The sequence below is a fragment of the Melospiza georgiana genome, chromosome 6 (assembly GCF_028018845.1).
Source record: "Melospiza georgiana isolate bMelGeo1 chromosome 6, bMelGeo1.pri, whole genome shotgun sequence".
Classification (NCBI taxonomy): domain Eukaryota; kingdom Metazoa; phylum Chordata; class Aves; order Passeriformes; family Passerellidae; genus Melospiza; species Melospiza georgiana.
This window is the reverse complement of record NC_080435.1, coordinates 15,530,048-15,554,571: the sequence shown is the minus strand read 5'-3', so window position 1 is coordinate 15,554,571 and position 24,524 is coordinate 15,530,048. Positions and strand designations below refer to the sequence as shown.

At 42.7% G+C, this 24,524-nt stretch overlaps 1 protein-coding gene across 1 annotated transcript in view; it reads right to left on the bottom strand.

Annotated features, from left to right (window-relative positions):
- The window catches only part of KCNQ1 (potassium voltage-gated channel subfamily Q member 1), a 335,951-nt gene extending 311,680 nt beyond the window's left edge, over positions 1-24,271 (bottom strand). The window contains exon 1 of the mRNA XM_058026420.1: positions 23,868-24,271. Coding sequence (XP_057882403.1) covers positions 23,868-24,271 — 404 coding nt within the window. The remainder of the gene's footprint in view (positions 1-23,867) is intronic.
- Between the last annotated feature and the right edge of the window lie 253 nt (positions 24,272-24,524).

Sequence of the window (24,524 nt, the reverse complement as noted above, 5' to 3'; positions counted from 1 at the left end):
GCTGAGGCTTCATTTACAAACCTTTCAGATGTTATGATGGGCAAACCTTCAATATTTCTTTCTGGCCTTGTTAACACTGAACAAAGCGTGGAAGGTGGCAATAAGGAAATGAGCATTTAAGCAGTGATCCAGCCCAAAGACATGCAGAGTGCCAAGACCTTCAGAGCCATATCAGGTACACAAGAAATCAAGTGTGAGAGTGAAATATCAAAGGTGTCTTACTTCTCTTAAAGGACAGGAAGATCTGGGTTTCCAATTTTACACTGGAGGAAGGGGAACAAAAGAGAAAATCTAAAGCTGTGACTCCAGTGCAGGTACTTTACCTAAGTCAGCAATAAAACCATCTTTAATCCAAAGTAGTACAAATACAGATTCACAGGTATTACTGCACACCATACAGAGAGAAAAGAGAGAGTGGCTTGCAGTCATTTCAGTGTAAAATAATACAGCATTCTACCACATCATGTAGCACCAATATAGAACAATTAGCCATTGCCTTCTCATCACTCAGAATGAAGCTTAAAGCTAAATTTGTTACATGTTTAAGGATAGAAGAAAAGCAGGATTAGAAACTTTATCCATGCCATTTGTTCTATCAAAGATTGAGCTCTATAGGATATTACTGTATACCTCTAAATTTATGCTACAGCTTATGGATCAGTGTCCCAAGTCAAAATTTATCTTTTCTCAGCTACACACCTCCGGTCTTAGAAGGTGAAAGACACCTTGTTTTGTGGAACTGCACAGAGCCTGAATGGGAAACCACAGCACAGCCCTATACAGGCACACACTTCCTTTAGAAGCTGTGGAATTATTTTGTTCTCTGAAAACACGTAACATTCTTCAAGTTTTACTTCTTGTGGTCCACTGTCCACATCACAACATCACCCTCAACACCCCGGATATCAGCAGCCTTGGCACCTAGACAGGGTCAGGACAGGAGACAGCTTGTGAACACCAGGAGCCATAGGCTCCCAAAGCCTGGCTAGAGCTGGCACTTGGAGGCAATGCCAAGGGCATCCAGAAGAGCTTCTGCTGCTACAGCAGCAGCAAAAGACTAAAAAAAAGAAACTCAGGCTTACTGCTCAGTGGAGTGGGGGATTTGATGGCATAGAGGCACACAAGCCAATGCACCCAGTGCCCTCTTTGCCTCAGACTCTACCAGCAACATCTCCCTGACTTCTGTGCTTAGATGCAAGGCTCAAGGAGGAGATACAGTACCAGGAAGAACACCAGACTGAGTTAGGGATGAGTTGAGAGAACTCATCCTATACCAGAACATCAAACCAGACACATTGTGTTTGAGGGCCCTGAGAGAGATGGTCTGTGACTGTGACTCGTCCCTCAGGTAAGGAGTCCTCCTGACAGCTGAAAAAGACAAAATCACACTCACATCCAAAACAAAAGAATAGAGCGGAGATATTTCTGTATGCTGCAGCTGAAAAAGTCACAGCCTACACCCCTATTTCCAGTGTCCTGCAGTAGCTAAGATTGCCACGGACTACACTCATTCACTTCACTGGAAGCTCACCCACAGAATCTACATCCACCAAGCCACAGACATGAGGGCAAGAAGCCAACAATGGAGCAATCAGGAAAAAGGAAATCCCTTGCATCACAGAATTAATCTGTCTGAAACCATCTGGAAATTGACTCTTCAGGATATAAAGTTCATAGCATAGTTTCTAAAGAAATGCAAGCAAAAAAGATTCACAAGTTTCCTGGGCTTTGACCCAGAACAGACTCGAACATCCTTGTCTGGTTCTATATAGTTCAGAGGAAGATTTAAGTGAGAGGTAAAAAGTTTTCATGCTGAGACAGACAACCCCTTCCTCATCCTTCTCCAATTCCTGCTTAATCTTCTAATTTCTGAAAGAATGAAATCCTGTTGTTTCATATCTCTGGGGTGACACGGTACAGAACCCCACGAATCCAAAAATCAGGGACAAAGACACAACAGCTACTCCCTTCAAACAGCACATTTCGAGGAATACCATGAGTGACTTGTCAGTCACCATGCAATCCACAAGCCTGGCTTCCTGAAAGATCCCTGCTGGCATTTTGCAGATTCTAACATTTTTCTAGCATGAAAGATGGGGAGGATTCAGGGTGCAAGACTGATGACACCAGTCAAGTCCCACAAAACCCTAACAGTCTTTTCCCACACATTTTGGGAGTTGGCAAAGGACATTTATTTCCACCAGAAGAGAAATCCCTGCATGAATGAGTCCACTAAATTTAGTATGAGAATAAAGTCACTGGTTCTTTTACTTTTGTCCACAACCCCAACACAGTGTGGAAGTGATAGTCACTCTCTTGCTCTTCCCACGTGAAACAATCTTTGTCAGTCCTCATATGGACCAGAAAATAAAAAAGATATGCATTAAGTGGCTCAATATTTTTCTTAAAGACATCATCTGTTTATGGCAGCCTATCACAATTGCTGCTACACAGAGGAGGGGGAAAAAGAATGTCAAAAAAGAAAAACACACTTGAAAATGAGACCATACCTTGAGACTAAAGAAATGAGAGTGAATACAATGTGCCTTAACCAGCAGGCCTCACAGAGTGCCTGAGAGGGAACAGGACAGACTTGTCAGGTAACTTGCAGGGGTTAAAAAAAATTGCTTCAAGAATTTCCTAACTACCAGTTATTCTTCCAGAGAAGATCAGCCTGGTTACTGTCAGGTCACAAACGTTCCAACACACACTTTGGCAGCAGATGCTACCCAAAGGTCTGAAAGAGTAGTTCAGTTCCCAGGCTTCCAGGGACTGCCTCTGTCCTGCTTTGAGATATTCCACCACACACTCTGATCAAATCCCACCCAAGAGACTTGCAGCTTTCCCCAAAAAGCTGTGGAATTTAAATTCTGTCTCTGCCATAACTTTGGGGGGGAGAGGTTGGTGATAATGTTCTTTTCTCCCTCACCCATTTTCTAGTCTTCTAAACTCACTCTAGAACTTTTTTCTCCTGATTGGTTACTGCTGCAAAAGGATCAAGCAAACATGTAAAAATGTCCAATTCAAAATATTTTTCATAGCCCATGAAAATTAAAAAAAAAAAAAACAAAAAAAAAAAAAACAAAAAAACAAGAAGCAGAAATTTTCAAGAAGAGAATATTCAACATTTGGAGGGGTATTTGGACATTCTCAGTCTGTCCTGAATGTTAATTAGCTCTCTAACAGCATATTTTAGAGTTAGGCGGTCTTCAAGAAAGGTTAAATAATGCAAAGTCCAAAGGGGTGTCCACAGATTATCATTGTTGGGTATCTCTGGAAATAATATCCAGCATATCTGGAGAATTAATGCAACTTTTGGGCAATGAATAGTAATTAATCTAGTTTTGCCTCTTTGATGCGCTGCTGCTTATTTGGTCTCTCAAGCACTCCTCACTGCACTTTTGACTGTAGGTCAAAGAACTCATCGGCTCAAAGTGAGTTCCCCTTCCACACAATTCATCAGATGCACACACACTGTGCCCAGAGGGGCTCAAAGAACGGGCTCAGGTACACACAGATCCACCGTGGTCTCAAACTGGCCAAGACAGCAACCATGGACCACTCCACAGCCGTGCAGGGCTCTGAGCTTTGCGGATGCGAAGGATACACAAACCCCCCTCCAAGCTCACAGGAGCATGTCCATTTTGCATAATCCACGCATCCTTTCCTCCCAGGTGTGCTGCCAGCTCCATCCCAGCCCAGTGCGATGAGCACAGCCCAGAACAGCCCGTCCCATCTCCCTACACGCGCTGTTGTTCACAAGCACACGGAGCTTCTTCCTCGCTGGGTCCGAACACACAGCTCGGGAGCTCCTGACGCACGCAGCCTTTGTTCCTCCGTCACAGCATTAACTCATTAGCTGTAAATAAGCGAAGTGCAGCTCGTAACATTGTTTCCCCCACAACGCTTTCAAGCTGGTGTTTTATTTGAATGGCTTTTTACCAGCGGCTCCCGAATTAAGCAAGGAAGCAGGCCCAGCACATTCAAGGTCACTGTTTGCATGTCCGATTACACTGATGGTTATAACTGTTGTGGTTTTCCACCTTGAGGGGGCAGGAAGCTAGAGGTCTTCTGGGTAATCAAATGCACATGTAGAAACAATAAAATACACCCATAAAATGATGAGTGCCAAGCTCATTAACGCAGGCTGCCTTGCCAGAAATGGCAGCTAGCTCTAAGTGTTCTTAGACACCTTTTGCCTCTATTTTTTTGTTTCTTTTTGGTAGTTTTGCTTTGCTTTTGGGTGGGCTTTTTTAAGTGCTCCAGGGGTGCAAACAATCAGTGTTCCTAGAAGCCACCATAGCAAAAAGCAGAAAAAAAGACATCTGAAATTATTGTCAGTGTGTGAACTGTTATTTGTATTCTTCACTCATTCTTCAAATATTGTGTTTAACACAACGACAGATGCATAATGAAGGCTACTCTTGGCTGTCATTTCTGCCTAACACTTGTTAAACAAAAGGTGTTACCAGCAGGTTATTCTGAGCAACAGATGTGCAAAACCAAGCAGAGAAAAGCACAGCAAAGCAGAGCATCTTTGCAGGACAGTTTACCCATTTCTCATTTAGCTGCTCTCCCAAAACACCATCTTATTATTGCTGTCATTTGAAAATACCCTTCTAAATTTTATGATAAATTATTATGATAAAGATATGCTCTCCTCTGAGGCGCTCAGGAGCCTAAGAAAAGAAACAACTGCAAATAAAAGGAGATCGGGAATTGCAAAGCAGGACCATGCTATTTGCTAGGTATTGGTGGGATTTCTCTGTGTCATCAGGTCCTCTTCTAGGCATTACATAGCAAATACACAACAAAGGAGTTGAACACTAAGGTACCCTTGGGAAGAAAACATTTAACATCCCACTCGTCTCAAGAAGAATTTACTATCTGTGACTTCCCCTCAAAAACGTTCCAAATATATTACAAAAACCAAAAAAACTAGAAAAGGTCTAATTTTTTTTTCTTTCTTGAGGATTGGGTTTTGTTGGTTTATGATTTTTGTTTGTGATCTGAAATGCATACCCAAAGCTCTTCAAAGAGATGAACACAAGTATGTATGAGCTACCCAAGGATGACTTCACTTCCCCATTGCTTAAACTGAACAGATTGTTCTAGAAGGACTCATCACAAGACAAAGGCTGCCCAAATTTCTATTTGCTTTTCCTTTTCTCTCCCAATGTACCCTCTCCTAAAAGAAAAATGGATGCTGAACATAGATTTTAAAAGGTAGGCAAAATACAATTTAGTTTTTCTGGCTATGGTTTTATGTTATTCTAGAAAAATATTTTTTTAAAAAAACATAACATCTTGAGACAGTTTTTGACATCAGCAAAGATTGTCTTTACAAGAGCCACTACAGGGTGTTCTGGTTCTAAATACCTGAAGAATACCAAACTATACCCACCCAGCCTAGGTTATTTTAATATAAGGGGTTTTTTTCTTCCCTCCAACTTTTTCACCTCATCAACTGTACACTTTGAAACTAGATTCAAGCATAATTGTTTCCCACCATCCCAAACAAATGGGAAAAATAAATTATACCTGAAGATTATGCAATGACAGGTAACTTTTAATGCTTTAACTGCCAGGATTTAAGTCAACAACATCAATTATTTCAGTGCAACTTGGCAAGAAAAATCAGTATGTGGCAAAATCAGAACCTTCTAGATATTTAGTATATGCACTAGAGAAGCCATTACTAATTAAAACAATTACTTTCCTGTACTATCTTCAATGCTGAGCAGTGAATACTCAGGTGAAGATTTTAGGGGTTTACCTTGTTTCATGCTTCTTTTTTTTAACTCTTTAGTATTTTGGCTTTAAGTTGTTCAGGATGGGGCTTTTTTCCCCAACTCCTAAGTGCACAGATATCTCTGATTGCCAGCAGAACTGCATTGTCTAAGCAGCAATGAAAATGTCACCCACAGTTCATAACATCCATTTAGAAAATCTGTCCAGTACACACAATGTATAATTTATATTCTAGATAGAAAAGTACAACTACTACTTTAAGTTCACCACCTGAGCTTTGCTGACCCAAAAACACACCAAAAAGCAAACCCCTGGCCATTCTTTGTGTCAGGCACCACAAAGGATCTGACCTTTGCCTCAGCTGATGCACTCTCAAGTAAAAAAATTTGGACAATATCCCTGATTTAACAGTACTTCATATACATATTGGGCTCCAAACCAGTTTTTTATTTTGACCCAAAAGGAAACATATTGCCTTCCTCTGTTTCTCAGCACTTTCTCTCAAAGAAAAAGCAAAGAATAGGTTCACACAGGGACTCAACCACTGTTTGCAGACAGGAGGAGTAAGTAAGCACTAAGGAGTAGTGATGCAGAGAGCAAACTTAAGCTTAGGAGGCTTTGTGTAATGGGAGGTGATGCTCAACCTAATTAAGAGCTTCACTGCAATTTCATGCATATGCAAATCTATCTGCCAGCTAGCAGAGAAATCTACAGCACTGAATTCAAGTTGAGCTGAGAAAACCCTCTGCCAGCCAGCAACAAGTTAGTCATGTGCCATTCTGAGCACACAGGACACACACACTGCCCAGTCACCAGCAAATAAATGAATATAGGGGCAGGGGTGTTTTAAAGAGATGTGAGAGAATGTACATGTAAAAATTAATTATGGGTTCTGGGCTTCTTTAAGGTCAACCTTGGCAGAATATTTTTCTAGACGACAGTTTGATATTTGGAGCCTCTCATTTACTGAAACTTTAGACTTACAAGAGAGATTGTTCCTGCCAGCTGACAGAAAACCACATAGTAATAGATTCATAAAAGCCTTCTTTACATGCCTGAAATCACAGCTTTTAGATGGCTCAGGAGCCAGAGGATTATAAAAAAGAATGCAGGCAGCACTCTTTAGGTGTGGTAGCTCCATTCAGCAAACACTGAGGAGGCTTTCCAAGCTTTTACATCCCTGCCTCAGCCTCCAGTCACACACTGGAGACTCTCTGTGCTGTGGAAACCCGTACAGGGCTGGTAAAGGAAAAACCATAAACAAGTGCTTCCCAGTATTTTACTGCAGTTATCCTGCCAACAATGTTTTGAGAGCTTGGAGTGCTCTTTATTAATAACCTACCTGTTGGGTTAATTTCAGCACCACACTGATAACTTATCTGTTTAACTTCACTGCTTCAGCTGGTACTACACAAACCTCTGCCCCTTCTTCACTCTCTATTCCTCCGCAGCTTTCCATCTCCTGTTTTTTCTAACAATCAGAGCAAACGTGCACTTGGCAGGCCCTTGACTCACAGGTCAAGATGATGAAAAACAAACGAGAGCGCGTCTCATCAGAGAACCAAGTATGCTTGAGTACTCTGTGAATGAACACTTATACAGCAAGTTTTTATTACTTTTTTTAAATACTCAGCATTTCAAATATTGTATTACACTGAAATCAGCAAGACTTCCACCCACAAAGAATTAAAACCAAAATACAAATTAACATAGAAAGAAAAAAAAAAATCTCAGAAAGCAAGAGAGATTGTCTCGCATAACTCCCCAGAAGAGCTCAGAAACTGAGTTTCTCAGAAGCCCCATCCTGATGGCTGAGCTGCAGAGCTCCACATTCTCCAGAACATGGGCTGCAACTCACTGGGCTGGCTCCAAACAAGGTCTCCTTCATGACCATCCACCACTGATGTCTTTTAGTTGCTTATGACACCTTTCATTCCATGCACTGCACTCTATTTTAAAAGGATGTGTCCCAGCCTTAGAGATAGTTCTGCTTGAGGCTAGCAAAAACAGAGGAATTACTCTGGAGGCTGTCTTATGTTACACTTCATCAGAAGACTCCAGCCCTATTATTTATTATTTGCATTGCCCTAGTACCTAGCAACTTCCACCATGTAGCATGTGGGTTTTTTTGCTTAAGCACTGCACACACACACAAAAAGGCAATCTGACAGTAAAATTGTTTAAAAGGCCAGCTGTGCTCAAAGCAGATTACAGAACATCACTATCACTGCAGGCCTGAAAGAGCTGGTGCCTTTCAATAGGTGCCAACGTCCACCCAATTATTCAAAATAGGGAATCATAGCTATGTGCACCATACCTTCTGCAGAGTTCATATTTCTTATAACTCCCAACAAGTCTCCTGGCTAACAAGGCTGAGTACATAGATGTGTTTGTATTACACACTGGGTGAAGGAGAGATTTTCCAATCTAGAAACAGGGCATGCATGAGGCATTAAAGTTTGCTCTTCAGGATTTATTTCCTCACCAGAGCTTACAAGCAATTCAAAAAGCATTTGGTTGTCAAGCTGCTCACAATACAGAATTGCTCCACTGGTTATTTTATGGTAATTGCATAGCAGAGATCTGGCGCCTTTATTAAAAGGCCACTCCTGTTTCATGAGTAACAGGAACTGCTTGCTGCACACAAAACTGCAAATCCACTCCCAGGCTGGAGCTGTGAATGCTTAGAAAGACTTTTTTCTTGAAAGGTAAACATTTCCTATTTCATGACAAAAATAAAAAGCTAACAAATATGAGGAAACATCAAGATAAATAAAGGTGAGAAGTGAAAAAATCCACACCTTCCATCCATCAAAGCCAAAGACAGCAGCACAGTAACACTGCCAGGATACTCTGAATTCAAAGACTTGAACTGGTGTTAACTTGAAAACCGACTGATTCCAGCTCCTGCTTCTGTTTCATCACACAAAAGTAGCCAGCCAGTAATAGCTTGGCTATGCATTATTGCAGCAGGAGTGTCCCTCTCCATAAATTAACCACAAACACATCAATAGCTCAGCATTTCATAAGCCAAAGCAGTCTCAGCTATGAAATTCCTCATGCAGGAGGAAAAAGAAAAAAAAAAAAAAAAAAGATAAAAACAAAACCAACACAAATCCTGGCAACTGGCAATAAGGAAAAGCAGTTTCCTTCCACTTCAAGTGTGGACAGACTTCAACACAGAAAGTAAACAACTACTCTAGCTTCTCATTACTGCTTTTCCTAATCTGATACACAACTGCTCTCCCAAGAGTCCAGTGGAGTTCAGAAACATACACACACTAAAAAAAAAACCAAAAACTAAAACCAAACAAACAAAAAAAACCCAGAAAAATGCTGAAGGAAAAATAAGAAATTCAAATGAAGACAGATACATACACAACAATAAGAAAAATTAAGATATTGTCATTTCTTTGCTACTTCACCAACCAGAAGTGTAAGAGTTTGGAGGAGAGACAATGGTATTTATTCTCTACCTGTACTCAGGGGGCACCAAAATAAGGATTTTATATATAAAAGTCCTTATTATCAGTCACCAGGACCGTTCTGCATACTATTTTTGTTCCCCCTTGCCCAACTTCTTTGGGAGCAGACAGCTGCCAACAAATTACCCATCAAAACAAAGGGCTTCCTTCACCATCTCAAGAAAAGGATGAAGCATTAAATGCAAACAGCCACAGTCACACCCCTAGAACCGGTTACTTCTGGTCAAGTTTCATCTAAAGACTTTCAAAGCTGCTACAGAGAGCAAGTGAACTCAGGTCTCATTCCAAGTCAGCTAGGGACAGTCCAACACATCTTCCACAGCCATGTGTGAAAAGCAGAGAGACAGATGGGATACAGCTGCTACTTAAGGAGTAGACAGACCTGAGGTCAGAGAAGCAGATACTCCTGATTGCAGATACTCCTGATTAGCTAACTGCTGTCAATCTGCTCCCTCTCAGCTGCTATAGAACACATATATTTCTCATATCAGCTTCTTGTATTAAAGTTGTAGTTTCAGAGTAATTTTCAAGGAGTTTTATTACTGCTCTTTGGTTTAAAAGTGGTTCAGATGCACTTTAAATTGTATTTAAAACGCTTGAACCCTGCACATATACCAGTTTCTATTGATCCAGGTGTAGGCCCTCACAGAATCTGACAACAGCTCAAATCCAGCAAACTGACTTAAAAACCAAAATCTCACAGGCAAAGCCATATACAAATGTTGATGCAACTGTTCAGAGTGATTTTGTGTCCGGCCCAGTTCCCTAAAGGTGTCACGAATTTTGGCTAATAGCATGTGCCAGGAATACAGGGCCATTCAGAGAACATTAACCCTGAAGTTTTTTTTATTTTCAGTGCAAATGCAGAAGCACAACTGCAACATTTTAAAAGGCAATCTAAAAGGATTAGGGAACACAGAACTTTGTTTCAACAGCAATGAAAAGCAATTACAATATAGCATCTATACTTTTAAACCTCAACTTTCTAAAATTTAACATGTTCACATCGTCCAATGCACCTCCAGTCAATCTGTTCTCAACATCCTATTTTGCATTTCTTTACTTGTTAGATTCAATTGTTCAACCTGAGTTCTTCCCAAACCCAAAGGATTTCTGCTGAATTCAATTTTGCATTCAGCAGAATGCTGCTGGCCAGAAACATCTCTCCAACAGTGTCAGAGTTGCGAACACCAAATGACGTTAAACAAATGGCAGCCCTCCACTGCCCAGCAATTAAAATTGATAAGAAGCCTGTGTTCTTCAGGACTCCTTTTCAAGTCTAGCAGAAAGCTCTGGAATTGCCAGCCACTGGAGATTTTTATGGCTTTGCTTTTTATGAATGCACAGCCGAGCAGGCGATAAGCGCTTTTGTGCACTTGGCTGGTGTTTGCCCACGATCACACTGCTGATGGGGGTTTGGTGGTGTGAAAGATGCCAACAACACCCCAAGGACAGACTGGGACATTCCAGCACTTGTCAGAGAGGTGCCAATTTGCCCCTAAATCAAACATGCCACAGCAAGGCTGATAACAGCTTTAGACACGGTGCCAGAGGAGAGCGCAGTCAGATTGTGTTATTTACCACATCTAGAACAAACAGCCTCCAACTTCCACTGAACTTGTGACTCAGGGGGTAAGAAGGCTAAAAACCTTATTAACGATAGAGCTGTCAGCCAGTCCCTGATGCCACTGCACTCACACACATCCAGGGGTGCTGAAAGCAAAGCGCTCTGAGGCACCACAGCAGTGCCAGGGGCAAACTCAGCAGCACAGACTGGCTACCTGCGTGTACGGTCGCTTCATCCTAGAGGCCAGAAACATTCCCAGAGCACTAGATGATGTAAGGACGCACAAGGCACGAGGATGCCTGCTCTAGAAGGTCATGCTACAGCACACAGCAGTGTCTCTACCCAGTGAGGTGCAGCCACAGCCTGTGCCAGGCTCTGGTCCCAATGCCAGCCAGGACTGTTGGTGCTCACTTGTGCTAAGGAGCCCTCTGCCAGCACAGGCACAACCCTGCACTGCTGCAGCTGCCGAGCTTTTGGGCCAGAACCAGCTCAGAACCACCAGCTGGGGCAAGTGCAGGGTTTGCACATGCATTCCCTCTACCTCCATGCTCAGCACAGCTTTATCCAGGCTGATCTAGCAGGCACAGCTCAGCTGTAATCCACATCTAGCAGCAGAAATGCATGCTTAAAACTATCTGGATTAGTATCAAATTTGGTAGAGATATGAAGTGCACAGGAGGTTACAGCCAGTAAATCTCATGATTTCATTCAGGTCCCTGGGATGTTGATGGAGTTCATCTAGTCCACTCATCTGTATAAAATGATACAAGGAAGCCAGAAACACTGATCTGAAGGAATTGTGAGGAAGAAGTAAATTTACAGGTGGTCCTTCTTCCTGACTGTCTAGGCTATTTTCCTCCATTTCATCCATGAATTCAAACTTATTTCAGCTCATTACTATAAAGCAGTCACTTTACACTTTGGAAAAGAAAGCACACGTTGCCTGGCTTTCCCATGACCATTCATCTTCCTTGCATTGCAATGGCAGTGTTGTTCCTACAAAACATCCTGGTAAAAATGAAATGGTAAAAAACCATTTCAATTCTTCCTTACATTTATCACAAGATACAGAAAAGGGAAGAAACTACTTTCAATACCACACCATATCCTAACTATGTAGGAAACCACTTATTCAAAGCTGAGTTCAACTTATAAATGTCTTTTAAAAGACATGCTCTAGAATACCAGTTTTATTTTACCAAGGTAGGTGCTAATCTCAGTGGTGAAGCCAAATTTTATTCTGGTTAATCAATAGCTGCCTATGGGAGGCTTTGCTCCAATTGAGTTAATTTCTGCCCTCAGTTCCTGTCCAAAACTTGCACAAGCTTCCCATGGTATTTCACAGCCACTAAAATTCAACAGAACACAAAATCTCTTCTACAGACCAGAAAGTCTGAGACACAGGGAGACTGGAGAGCAGGTAAAAAGAGGCACCATATGAAAAAACCAGTGACAACAAAGTCTGCTTCAAACTGACAGATGTGGTGTTTGAGGGAGATGCAGAGAGACTGCAATTCCAAAGAAAACACAGCACATCACTTTAGCAATCGGACAGGAGCATCATCAGATTGCATTTGTAACAGGGAGGAGGAGGAAACTGAAGATGAAACACATGGCTGTGGGTTTTGACCACAGCTCACACTGACTGCTGGCACACGTTGTATAAACAGACAGACTGATTTCCTCAAAGTACTTAGAAACAGTCTGATTACTTACCAAGTCACTTTCCGCAGAATTCCTCAGGAAAAGAATCCCATGGCATTTTGCATATATTATTTTAATAATATAATAATACAATATTAAGTGCTGTATATTTACTATTTAATTATTACTATAATATTAATAATATAATAACAAATACAGACCATATACAGGTTTCCTGAAAAAAGCATTGTTTTTTCAAGAGAAAGGAACCTGACAGAAAACTTTCCTTGAAAAAGCAGACAGTCTCAGCAGAGGTTAACAGCTAGTATCAAAACCAGCTTGAATGTTATCTCCACTCTCTCATGTAAGAGGAACAAGCAGGTGGCCCTTTATATCCTACAGATATAAACCGCTGAAAATTTCTATACATTAGGCTCTTCTCATATTAAATCACATTTTCACAGTCAGTTCAATTTCTCTATTTCACTTTACCCTGAGACTTGATGGATGTGTAATGTTTCCTATTAAAGCCACACAACAAAAGAATGCCACAGAAGTCACCAAGAGATAACCTCAGTGCTTGAAAACCAGAGTACAGTAAGCAATCAGACACTCAAGAAGGGTCAGCAATAACACAGCACACCTACTGCCTTCCACGTGCTGCAAAACCTGCAGGATTTCAAAGGTCTGTTTTCTCCCTCTCTCCTGTAGCTTTTCTCTCATTTCCGTGGTTTAATTATGCAGTTGCCCAAATAAGACTATGTCACAAAATTAAATAAAATCTACAGAGCGCTGTCTGGAATGAAGAGAACTATGAAGGCATACAATTGGCATGACTGGGCAGCACTCAGATGCCTGTGCCTGGCATGCTTTACATGCTGTTGAAACAGGATGCTCAGACAGCTTAGTGCAAGGGTGCTGGATGACCTGCTGACACAGAAAACATCAAGTGAGCAGGTTTATTGTGTGCGCAGTGCTGAGATAACCAGTTATCAATACTTTCTGGGTCACAGCCAAGATAACAGCATACAATCACATGAAGTTTACTCACACTACAATAAAGCAATACATGTTCAGTTATTTACTCATTGTCAGGTTTGACCACATTGTAATGTCTTCTAAGACAGGGGTGAAAAACAAATAGCCTCTACTAGATCTATTTAGGATGAATATTAGGGGGGGGAAATTGGACCTTATTTGCTGAAGTTTGTAAAGATCAGATAAAGCCATTGCACAGAATACAAACACCACTGCTTGTTAACAGGGTCAGCAGAGGACATTCTCTACTTATAGAAGCCACAGGATGGAGGATCTTTGCTCTTGTCTCTTCCCCTATCTCCACTGCCCTGCACAAATAATTGGGCACAGGCATTTGAAGGGTGTAAGAATGAGATTAGCAGCAGAAACCATTTCCTGCATTCATTCTCCTTTGCTCTACTTGTCAACATCCGTGCAGGAGATGAGGCACCTTTGGCTGTGCTGCCCTGCAGTTCACTGTGAAGAAGAAGATTCTACCCAAACCCAGCTCATTTTCAGATGACGTGGGGAAGGGGATAGCTGCTGCAGGAACAAACACACTCTTGGACAGCAATTCCTTACTCTGCAGGAAGAAAATGCATTCAGTACAAGGACCTCAGCCTTCGTGGTACAAGGGATGAGCAAGAGCTCTGCAATCCTTGCCTCTGCTATTACACCTGGTGTCTTTGGAGAGAATCCAAGGAAATTACCTGCTGGGTGACTTACATTCTGTGCTCAAACCATGACCGGATTTTCTGTACTATCCAAATAATTTAAAAGTGTGCAATATTAACACTGCAATGAGAAAACACTGTAAAAAATTCAAACAATTTAAAAGTATCCCTGAGGTATCAGGAATTCATTGCAAGTTTGCAGAGGAAACCAACAACTTCTGAATTTCTACACATCCAGGCCTGCCCAGTCTCCTTGTGTCAGTTCCAGCTGTCTGACACTGAGCAGCTTACTGCAAGGGTGACCACACTCTGCTCTAAACAGAGGGATAAGCTGTGTTCCTGCCCGGTCTAAAACACATAAGCAGGAACAGAGGGAAGACCACCAATTGTCAGAATCTACAACAAAACTACTGGTGAGATGGTAAAAACCTGCATTAAAATAGCGTGTGATTTGACATATTTACTCAGACATGAGACAGCAGTCACTTGGACAAAATTCATACAGAATTAGCACTGTAAGATGCTTAGTGTTAAAGAAAAAACAGCCTTACTATAAATAAAATAATATTAAAATATTTCTTTACATCTGGTGCACAATGCCTTGCAAGTAGTTATAATTGCCCTAATTATGGAGATGAGTAGATGCAAGTTTTTGTCTTCACTAGTTGGTCCCTACCTTTTACCTCTACAAATTGCTCCCACTAGGAAGCAAACAGCTGTCCACACAGTTAAGTTAAACACATGAAGAATCAAACCAAGCATTACTCCAACAAAGGCATTATATTTCCTATTATTGTAAAAGAAAATGTATGCTCTATTTCTGGGGTAATAGTAAAAATAATAGGTTATTATCAAGAGCACAATTTCTTAGCATAAACAAAGATTTTCTACTATTCTATGATCTCAGTTCACTAAAAACAGTATATTTCTCATTTGAAGTAAATATTAGTGTAGTTATATACAAAGCATTTACTTTTTAAAAAACCTCAGCAGATTGCACAGGGATTTTAGAGTTGAGAGTAAAAAAATCAGTTTTCTATTACAAATGGGACAAAACTGTGTTGTCAAATGAGGTCTCGTAAGTCCACTGGCATTAGCAAAACATGTGAGATGTATGTTTCTAGTGAGAGCTTTAATATGAAATTCAAAGATTCACATCAATATGTGCAGAAGCAGAAGAAACTTAAAAGGATCCAGAAGCCCTGTCCCAGGTTTATTTTGACTTTGAATGACATTTTTCATAAAATATTGAATCACAGTGATTGTGAAGAACAAGAAAAAACACAAAAATATTTAACACTGAACAACCTACAGCATAATTTCTTATTTTTGGGAATTTATTGCTTTTAAAATGATGAAATCCCAAGGCTGCAGACTTGGTGCTTGATGTGTTCCTTGTGAAAAGTACCAGACATTTTTTTCTTAAACTCAAAAAGGGTTCAGTCAGTTTTGAGCAAATGTGTGCTCATTATCTCACACAACTGGAAGTTCTGACACTGAAGCAGTTCAGAGAAAACAAACCTGGCATTTGTCATGGTGGTTGTACTAAGCTTTAGTAAAACACTAGCTTCCCCTGTGCCTAGGTTTTATTGTAATGTTTCCAGCAGTCACATTCTCTGTTATAAAACATGGCTGTTAAATAAGGGACTTCCATTGAGGAAAGGCGGGACAATATTTTTGGGGTTTTGATTGAATTTTGTTGCTGTTTTGGGGGTTTTGATTGGGTTTTGGTGGGTTTTTTTATATATATTTTAAACTACTTACAGTGCACTTACACACTTACTCAGGCCCTGCTTTGCACTGTGTGCAACTTCTTACAGTTCCTTGAACATAGAAAATGGCTGTTATTTTAGTATCCTGTACCAGAGAGTAGGAAAAAAAAGAAGAAAGTCTATATATCCTCAAAAATTGAGGAAAAGCTGTACCACAAAGTAGCAAAAAAAAAAAAAAAAAAAAAAAAGAACAAAGTCCATATATCCTCAAAAACTGGTCATGTGAGACAAAGGAAAAGCTCACACCAAGCACCTCTATAGTCCTCCAGATATGCACAGCCTGGAGGCCAGAAAGACTCTTCATTGAGAGCAGCTTTGGCATTTTCTATTTAAAAAAACAACAACAACCACCAACCCCAAAAAAAAAAACCACCAAAAAAAAAAAAAAAAACCAAACAAAAACCAACTACCTAAAAATGTACAATAAAATTAATATTAGATTTGATTGCTACAGCATTGAATGCTCCTACCCATTATAAACAGAGATATAAAACACTCTCACATGCGTATCTTCCTGGTAGGCGGCAAGAACTCCACACCTCAACTACTCCTGCAGCAGAGCCTGGCAAAGGCCTGCGCTCTCCCATTACCATGCCCGGTGCTACAATGGTTCTCAGGCCATTATGCCAGATGAAGCATGACTGCAGAGGAGGCCGAGTACCCCACCTAAAGCCTCCCCAGCCTTGGCATCCTGCTGTAACTCAGCCTCCCCACCGGGCTGATTTGCATCTGGCAGCTCTCCAAGGCATCTGAAACATGTTGGCCCTCTCGTTGGCAGGCAGAAAAACACCTTGCCCCCAACAAGACACTATTTTCCATCTGGAACTGAATGGGCAAGTGTTCACAGCTTTTGTGCTCAGCCACTAACACACATTAAACAATCTATTAACAGACCAAATTAATGAGGTAGTGCCAAGTTTGAAGTCAGCTAAGCCCTGTGCCTGCGCATAGCTCCCTGCAGCATATGTTGGCACCGCTGTTTGTAACACATCCAGCACTCAGGCATTTGGAGCTCAGCCTAATTAGTTCCCTGCAATTGAATCTCAACTCTAGCCCTGATTCAGCTGCAATGGAAGTTTTGAAAGAGGCCTATCTACACAGCCTTGCATGTTTTCTCCCTGGCACTTGAGGAGCCAGGGCAAGCAAGTGTGCCAGAATTGCCCAACCAACCATTTGACAGAGACAGAGAAATGTGAATGCTGCACTTACTGGTTTTTTTAAGATCATTCATGTGCAATTTTTAAAGGTAGGATAATTCTTTTCCTACCTTTAAAAGCAAACATGAGAGAAGGACTGAAATGTCATACTGGAAGGATGACGAGAAAAGAGAGAAGGCCTATCCTAGGAGAAGGACTGAAATGTCATACTGGAAGGATGATGGGAAAAGAGAGAAGGCCTATCCTAGGAAAGCCTGCCTAAACTGAAAAAATGCATAACTTCTATCTGTGCATTTCACAGTTCTTTATTTCCCCACTGCACACAACCTGTCTTTACTGAGCACTAATTTTTGCCAGTTTACACTCTTCTGCTTCCATTTGTTTTTAGAAAACCTAAACATCAACAGAATTATAGTCTTTTTTCTCTCTACAAAACTTCCTTGACCCAATGAATTTTTTCCAAGTAGCCAACCATATCCCACTGTGCATTTCAGAAAAGAAACTGGATTTTCCCAATTATTGCTAGAAGTGTCTTCAAAAGGCATTTTAACTAGAAGTTATCTAGATTTTCACCTTCCTTCCCCTTCAACAATCAATAAATTTCCACAATAATTTTCATGATGCAGCAATCACTGAATGCAACAAATAATGCAAAGATGGCGATTTCATCAAAGTGGCTTCCAGGCATTATCTACAAGCATTGGCACTGAGAGGATTTGGTTTCTCTTACTGCTTTTCTTTCTGATGACAGTCAATTACTAAGTAAACATGCTTTTTTTCTAGTCAATTACACAGTTATTTGTATTTGCATTTCTTAACCTAAGACGTCTACTGTCCCACTTGGATAGAGAAACGGGGAGCCCTTCTGATCTGTAACTAGAATGAGACTTGAGCTCTTCATGGCACAAACTTGGGCTGGTCTCAGCCACAAGACAACCAGACAGCCACAAGCAAAAATGAAACTTCTGACAGGTTACAAACTGGGAAACGGGACAAGAGGAGGGAGCTCTGTACTGGCCAACCCAAAAGATAGTACATCAATTACATGCTCCCAAAGAAGCACTACTGTAGTGCAATATTGTTGATTGTCATCATCTTATTGCAAAGGTTCCATACCTTCTCAGTGATTCCCCATGTATGGCTCCTCACAGCACTGACTCCTTCTTATTCACAGCACAGTCAACAAACTGCTACCCCACTCTTTTGTAGCACTCTTTTTCTTATTGGGCACAGCTGTGGCCTGTTAAGGGCAGGCCTGTTCCTAATCTTTGGTGATTAGTACAGCTGCAACTCCTCAGGTGTGAGATTACCTTCTGCACTATCTTTATTTTCTTACATTCTATCCCCCCACACAATATTGTGGCTAAGGGGCTGCACTGCAGCATGCAGAGAGTACAGAGGGAACAACAAAACTCTTTAGCCACTCTCACCTGCCTCCAAAAACCTGCCAAGAGCCCAAGCTTCGCCATCAGGCTGATCAGCAAACAGGGGTGCCTCTGCAGCAGCAACTCCTAAACATGAGCAACCTTCTTACATAGGGCAGGCAAATTGTCTTCCCTCCTCTCTGGGAGCACTTAAAGTCAGCTTTCCAATGCCTTTTCCCTTCAGGTAACACTTTACCAAGCAGATAGATAGATAGATAGATAGATAGATAGATAGATAGATAGATAGATAGATAGAGTCCAGTTGCAAAGGTGTCTGCTCTGCTGCAAATTGGCCTCAACTAAACTACCTCGATCATGATGAGACAAAAAAAGTTAAATCTGGGTCTTCCTGCTATTGACAGCAGGGAATATGACCCTGAGCAAGTCATACTTCTTTCTTTCCACTTGGAAAAGCTGTGCTTACCTTGGAGGATTTATGTCTCCTTTTTTTGTTTTAAACAGAATCTGCAAGTCTGATTTCAAGCCACAAAAATTTCTAAACATACAAATGTTCATGTCAAAACCACAGCATTTCAGTTTGCAACATCCTTCAGTCTGAAAGAAAAGTCATGTGTGAGCACATACACACACTAATTGTTTTATGGATCTTTTTTCCTCCTCAACATTTTACACAACAAGTATGAACCAGTAGGTTTGGAAGTATGTTTGCACCAAGTCTGGAAACATGGCAAAAATGGGATTGTAAATTGGAGTTATGCTTTTTCTTCACGCTAAAGAGCACGGTGTAAACACTGCATTGCCTTTAGAAACTGAATACTGTGAGTCCTGATTCAGGCAACTGGAATATTCTATCTACCCTCACTCCCTATCTCTGTGTGCACACACATGCAGCCATGCTGCTCAGTCTGCCTGTTTCCACAGTTTTCCAAACCCCAGCCACTGGCCAGTCCAGGCTTATGTAAACAACTTGGGATTCAAACAAACTCAATGACAATCATTGCTGATTAAACCAAACCTATACAAAGGCAAAGTAAATTGAACCAGGTACAGGCATGCAAAGATAAGACAGATTATCTCACATGGCAACAAAGGAGAGGTGCCACAATGGAACAAACCAACGGTCCATCAGTTTCCAAATTGCTCCCTCTGGTTACAGCCAACACTTCAAAGAACACAGGGAGTCAACACTGCCAGAAGTCATTATTTCCCACACCAAGAACAAGATAAATCAGTTCATAACTTCAGTTTCTTCAGGCACATTTCAAGATGCTTCTTTTAAAATTAAGAGGGTAAGAAGAACCTCTTCTGTTGAGCACCTAAACCTAAAATAATTCTTTTTAACATCTGACAACTTCACTTACTCTGGACAGTCATTTCCAACTGTGGGACAGTACCCAAGAGTTTCAGCAGGCCACTATGAGGGCAGAGTTTCTTTTTCCACCTCTTCTCAGAGGCTGAAAATTTGATTTGTTCAGGCCACAGAACATTTCACCTCTCACAGCTGCCCTCTCAAGGTGCACTGCTATGGTAAGTGTGATAAGATGCCCTAGCCTGGAAGGTCACTGAGAACAGAGGCACTCAGTCATTCCCCTGCTCTGACAGCCAAGGCAGATTTGGTGGCCCTGGCTGGACATTGCCACCCACACAGCCAGGCCACAGGGCAAGCAAAGCCTGCAAAGTCTGAGTCTCCAAGCAACCACCAACTGTGTCTGCAGAAGCCATGCAGGTAGATCCTCAGACACCAGACACAATTTACTTGCCCTGGTAAAATCAGGTGTATGTACACCGTATGCTTCATCTACTTACATGAAATTTATTACAAAATCAAACCAAGTCAAGTAGCTGAACTAAGAGGTTCTAGCATCTCCACAAAGTAAATTTAGGCAGGTTTTTTTGAGTTAATCAATTAATGGTTGATTAGCCATTCTTTCTCCCCACAGAGACCATTTCCTCAGCCTTCAAAAATCAAGAACAAGTGAGGGACAATAATTCATTCTCTATTCTGCTCAGTTTGGTTTAAGCAAATAAGAAAAATTCTTAGAAAAGACCTGTCTAGAATTAAATTAATTTAATCAGAGACTGGGGTGTCAGATTGCCCTGGAGATTCAAAATATCAACAAGAGATAATACACATTTTGCATAGTGGAAAATAGGTATTTCTGACACCTTATAAAAGAAATTTCAGAAGAAAACAGGTCATGGCCTGACCTGTGCAAGACAGCCAGATTCCATCCTTTAAGTCAAGGGTACACAAGGGCCATACTCACTAGAACAAGCAGCAATCAAAATAATATGAAACAAACAAAACAACCTAGAATCTGTGGATTAAAGCTTGGTGTCCAACTTCCCTTTTCTAAACAATATAGCACAAAACCAAGGAAAATCAATCCTGAGTATCAGTTCTTAGCTATTAGTATTCTACATAGCACTGACTAAGATTCCTGAGCAGGAAAAGGGTGTGACAGGCAATCAGTAGATGTAGCTCTTATCGCTTGATAAACAGTGTTTTAACAAGCAGCCAGAGATACAGGAGTACTCTACGGAATAAGCTACATGGGCTATTCCAGGAGTTGTTTCTAACTGTAATAATTACAGCACATAATTAAGAACACAGCCACACACTCCACACCACGCAGAAAACAGAAAATTAAGCCTCCAGTGGTTGTTGCTCCCATCACTGGTCTAGATCTTGGCCAGGGCTCTCTACTCAGCTTAGGGCTTTATGCCCTGATTTAACACCACTCCCGCTTCCTCTCCTTCCCCTCTAAACATTTAGGACAGCCACTGAGACCTCTCAGGCAGCTGAAAGCCCCTGGAATAGAGCAGCAGGCAGACTGCAAGGGGAGTCAAAAACACAACAGGCAAAATGAGTTCAGTTCCTTAAACTCGTTTGGGCAGGAGAGACTAACACCAGGGTCCTGGCACTCCCCAAGGTAAAACCAGGCTTAGCATTCTATGAATGACTGTTTGCATGCTGACAAGAGAACAATCGAGTACTTCCTCCAGTGGGAAAGGAGCACATGCACACCCCTGTGTGTGCCTGATGACTCCAAGTCCTTTCCAGCTCTGCACCTCATCCCTTGTATCCAGCTGCCTGCACAAAGCAGGTCCTGTGCCTCCTCCCGAGGAGACACTGGTGCCCAGCAGCTTCTCTGAATCAGACAAATCTGCCTCAGCAGTTCATTTTAGCAACAATTCATCTGCCAATACTCAGCACCTGGCTGGCAGGCATTGTACTCCAGAGCATTCCTTTGCACAGCAGAAAGTTGCTTTGGGAGCTCAGAAAGAGCTGGAGTAGTATGGACCAAAGACCAGTACCTTACACCATGATTTAATGGGCACAAAAAGCTTATGTACTACAAGAGAAGGAAAAAAAAAAAAAAAAAAAAGCTGGGAAGCTGGGCTGAGAACAGTAAAGTCTCAATTCCCTCTGCTGGTGGGAATCAGAGTTAGGTTGCCTAAATGGTACTTGCAGATCGCCTTGTGAGAAACATACAAGGGTGTCAGTACCCTCTTCTGTCTCTTCAGTGCCCTAAGGAATTTGAACAATGCTCGGTAAGAGGCTTGAGAATATTTACTGCCGCTGTCATTCGTCATTGCATCAGAGGAGTTCTGGAAAGAAGGGAAATGCTGGGGCTAATGCTTACACCATGGGTGTGTGTTGAGGGGGAAACACGTAGTGACTTACACAAATTACAGAATCTTAATTCTTGCGCAAACAGGATTAATCCACACTGGAAATACTTGAAAAAAAAAAAAAAAAAAAAACAGTTAAAAGTTGTGCTAGAACTTTAAGTAGTGAAAGGGCTATAAGCTTGGTTTTTGTTTTTCAGAGTTTTCCCAGACTTGCTGTTAAGATTTAGAGAAGATTAGTTAAGATATTGAAAACAGTTTGCTGCACCATCCAAGCATAATTTGAGACACCTGGAAGGTCAGAAACCGTACAAGATAGCTACCTAAAACTCCTGGTTAGGGAGAGAAAAAAAAAAGGGGGGGGGGGCTCCAATTCCCAAAACTGTTTTACATTGTTCAACGACAGCTATTAGGCACTTCATCATTACAGTCATTACTCATTTTCTCATCTCACGGCATTATCATAAGGCCAAAGAGAATGGAGCCCACAATTATCCCATCAGTTGTATCCAGTCATCTCCCAATTACATACACTCAGATGACAGCTGTTTCCCCTGCACTAAAAAAAAGTTGGTACCACTTAACCTGTTGACCTAAACACTCCAGAATCCTCAAGTGTGGAACAGAAGCACAAAATCCTGCACTAACTTTAGATAACAGTTATTTAGAAATTGAACTTAAAATCAGAATACAGTAACAAAGTCATAAAAACTGACTTTGGTGTGATTTGTCTTAGGATTTTGACCACAAAACATCTTTAACTCTAGCTATTGGAATGAGCATGTATACGTATAATGGATACACACATACACATATATATGTTTGTGCATGAATACAATAAACACACGCCACATTCCTACCTGACCTTCTCACCTACATTTAACACACGCCAAATGCCCAAGGGCCACACAAGCCTTCAGCAACACCTCGATGGAAAAGCTTATACCTCACAGAGACACCTGTTGGGATGCTCGTGCTGCACAGACCTGCTGGCTGGGTTTGACACTACACTCTACAGACAGTACCACAGAAAAAGCAACTTCCAACCTACCTGCGGCTCAACAGCACCCTCCGACCACCACTGCCTCCCCATCCTAATGGATAGCACAAGGAGGTAGAGCCGGAGCAATAACAGAGGTAAGGAAAACGAGCATCACCTGTTTCTCATCCTCCTCTGACAAGACTGCAGCACTGATAATTGACAGCACCTGTTCAATAGCACCTGTTCAATTAGAACCTGCTGCTATGCAGCGAGCATCGGCATCACACAGGTGTCACTGCTTGAAATCAGGAGCCATGCATCAAAAAGTAATAAAGAACGGGTGACACTGCTACCTACTTCATTTCTACGATCAGTATGAACAAGGCTCCCTGGGTAGCCTTCCGAAGAAAATTGCCTGAAACCAGTTCCTCCTGCACTATTTGATAAATACACCCAAGAGCTCCTGAACTGAGATACAGCATTTCTCTTAACTAAAAAGGCAAACTTTCCCCTGGAGGGTGACTTTTGTTTTACTTCACACCTGCAGGGAAAAAAGAAAACAAAAAAAACCCCAAAAAAACACAACAAAAAAAACACCAAACCACGCACAGCCCAAAGGACTGTATCTGCCCGATGTGTAAGCGCGGAGCACCGGGTAGGTCTGGGCGGCTCGGTGCCCGGGGGGCCTCCGGGGAGGGGAGGGGGCTCGGCAGCCGCGGCCGCTCAGGGCACGGGCAGCGCTGCAGCGGCGGTAACGGGAGCGCGGAGCAGGTGCCCGGCGGCAGCGGGGCGCTACTCACACGGTGAAGTGGTACACGAAGCACTTCCATCCCGTGGGCCGCTCCAAGAAGTTGTAGACCCTGCCCTGGACGCTGCTGCGGCTGAGCAGGGGCTTGCGGAGGCTGTAGATGGAGACGCGGGGGTCCAGGCTGACGGGGGGCCGCGGGCAGTCGGCGCTCACCACCAGCACCTCGCTCCGCAGGCGCGGCGCCCGCTCCCGCTCCCGCTCCGGCGTGGGGCCGCATCCCGCGGGCGCCTGCCCGCCCTGCGCGGCCGCCAGCGGGGCGTAGTGGGCGTTCGGGGCGCTCTCGGCCAGCTCCAGCGCCGCCAGCTTCTTGCCGGGCGTCATGCTGCCTCTCCTGGGCAGCGAGAGCCGGCCCAGGCTGCGGCCCTTGGGCTCGCCCGGCGGGGAGCTGGAGGACATGGCTGGGGCGGCGCGGCGGTGCCCCGGGAGCTGCGGGCAGCCACGGGCTCCCCGTCCCGCCGCCGACACCGCTGGCCCGGCCCCCGCGGGGCGGCTCCGGCCGGGAAAGGTGCGGGAGGCGGGGGCGGGCCCGGCGCAGTCCCGGAGCCGCCCGGCGGGAGGCGCTGCCCGCGGCTGCCGCTCCCCTGCCCGGCCGCGGCCGGAGCATCCCCGGGCTGCGCTACGAGTGTCGCTGTCCTCACTGCTGACCTTC